The sequence below is a fragment of the Palaemon carinicauda genome, chromosome 19, assembly GCF_036898095.1.
Source record: "Palaemon carinicauda isolate YSFRI2023 chromosome 19, ASM3689809v2, whole genome shotgun sequence".
NCBI lineage: Eukaryota > Metazoa > Arthropoda > Malacostraca > Decapoda > Palaemonidae > Palaemon > Palaemon carinicauda.
The window spans coordinates 8,657,346-8,659,871 of record NC_090743.1 but is presented as its reverse complement, the minus strand read 5'-3'; the positions used below and the strand labels follow the sequence as shown (position 1 = coordinate 8,659,871).

The 2,526-nt window shown below is 37.1% G+C and overlaps 1 protein-coding gene across 1 annotated transcript in view; it reads right to left on the bottom strand.

The window, feature by feature from the left end:
• Positions 1 to 722: 722 nt before the first annotated feature.
• Positions 723 to 2,526, bottom strand: part of LOC137658901 (putative ankyrin repeat protein RF_0381) — a 32,171-nt gene continuing 30,367 nt past the window's right edge. Inside the window, exon 16 of the mRNA XM_068394022.1 lies at positions 723 to 870. Coding sequence (XP_068250123.1) covers positions 723 to 870 — 148 coding nt within the window. The remainder of the gene's footprint in view (positions 871 to 2,526) is intronic.

The window sequence follows — 2,526 nt, the reverse complement described above, 5'->3', positions numbered from 1 at the left end:
TACCATATCCTCTATTTACTTTCTTACCATATCCTCCTTTTTATCATAAACTCTAAGTACCAACTCAACCTATTCTACTATATGTTTTTGAATACCATTTATCTCACAAACATATTTCTATATCAGAAACACATATCATGTTACACCTACGCAATGCTCTAGGTATCAATATTTTCAAAATACTTGTACATTACTAATGACATCGAGATGGAGAGGTCTTGTCTTCGTAAAGATGAAGATTGTAAGGAGTTCTTGCTACCTGTGGTTGGTGGTCTTCCCATGGAATCATAGGGAAGGGGGAGATGCAGGAGGGGAAGAGATTTTTTTCTATTCCTTTTTTAATGGTCAGGAAGTCAGTTGCTTCAATTATATTAACATGATGACTACAAGGTAAGATTCATGTTGAAAAATCCTTTACATACCCAAACACCAAACAAATGGATGTCAATCCTTAGCTTGATAAAGCAAGAATGAGTTTTTCCAATATGGTAACTACCCATGACCTTATATACAGTAGTACTGTACATAGTACTTTCTTGGATACGGGACGACTAGTTGTACATGTTCAGTACAATGAACTGTACAAATCCACCAATAAGCCTCTAATTTTCAAATCTGTAAACCAAAGCTGCACTTTCAAAACCTATAACCCAATGAATGGGTAAGACAAATTGAAAAAAATACAAATTAGCTCCAAAATAATAATAATAATGTACTGAACCTCACTCCTTTCGACGTGGTGTTATACTTACTCGGAAAGACATTTCAAGGTTTTCTCCACCCCATACATCCATGCCCTCATCATAAACTCCAACCTCCCAGAAGTAGTTTCGCTCAATTGCAAAGAGACCACCTGCCATTATTGGAGACCTGGAGAAAAGATTGAATTAATTTAGTTTCAAAATCACAGACAATATTCTTTTTAAAATTCAGTACACTGTCTAGATATACAGCCTAGGCAATAATCAAACTTCTTTTAAACTGTATTCATTACAACAGTTCATTTTACTAAGAGGCATAGGTCACGGATAAGGGTGCAAAATTTAATGAAAGTAATCTTTATTACAATTAAAGGCAAAAGAGAATCTGATCAAGTAATAAGCTAAAATGTAATTTCAAGTGAACTAATTATCCATTAAATTTAACCACAATCGTCGTAAGAAAGGAAACGAACGGTTAGAAAAGAAAAAAAAAGTTAAAAAAACTAGGAAGGAATATTACTGTAGCACAAGCGACTCATAACTTTGATGATGTATGACAGAATATTTTCCTAAAAGGTACTCAAGTAAAAAATGTAAATAACTAATATCTTCCTTGTTTTCTTTAATAATTACAAATCCAAATTCATTGAGTATAGATAACAGGTCCACCATCGCTTTCAGCGAAGCTGGATAAGGCTGTTAAAACAAAGATGTGGCAATAGTTAGCCGAAGGGTGGCAGATAAGCCCCCACCCACCGGACAGGCCACTGAACTTCCACTATGACTTGCAAGGTGGTTGAGAAGAGAACTTAAACTTATAAGACTCTGGTTTGTATCATCATCTTCTTCTCCTACGCCTATTGACGCAAAGGGCCTCGATTAGATTTCGCCAGTTGTCTCTATCCTGAGCTTTTAAATCAATACTTCTCCATTCATCATCTCCTACTTCACGCTTCACAGTCCTCAGCCATGTAGGCCTGGGTCTTCCAACTCTTCTGGTGCCAAAGGGCCTCCGTTAGATTTCGCCAGTTGTCTCTATCTTGAGCTTTTAAATCAATGCTTCTTCATTCATCATCTCCTACTTCACTCTTCACAGTCCTCAGCCATGTAGGCTTGGGTCTTCCAACTTTTCTAGTGCCAAAGGGCCTCCGTTAGATTTTGCTAGTCGGCTCTATCTTGAGCTTTTAAATCAATACTTCTCCATTCATCATCTCCTACTTCACATTTCATAGTCCTCCAACTTTTCTAGTGCCAAAGGGCTTCCGTTAGATTTCGCCAGTCATTGCTATCTTGAGCTTTTGAATCAGTGCTTCTCTAATCATCATCTACTTCACGCTTCATAGTCCTCAGCCATGTAAGCCTGGGTCTTTCAACTCTTCTAGTGTCTTGTGGAGCCCTAGGTTTGTATAGTTAGGAAAATTAAAAATTACTTCAAAAATCTATGATTTGTTCCTAAAAGAATACAAATCTGCATCTTTTAATAGGAGACTTATCCTAAGATGGGAAGAAATCCATAGAAGCCAACTGGTCGGTTTACTATCCTGGTAAATGTCGAAGCCCTTCAGTTCTGTACAGCAAATTTTATAACTCGTGTCAACCTCCTAATGACCTGGGAATGAAAACTCAACAGGTGTTAGGCTAGGTTACTAACAGGCACTAAAAGACGATCAAGGAAGAACCCATATTCATGTAGAAGATATGTTGTCTAAAATATATGATTATTCATAAGAAATAGATTAGCATACATGAAGCCACACTCCCCGTCATATGAGCGAGGGGAAATACAGTACACCTAAACAAAACTAATTGATCTGGGGTTGAGCTT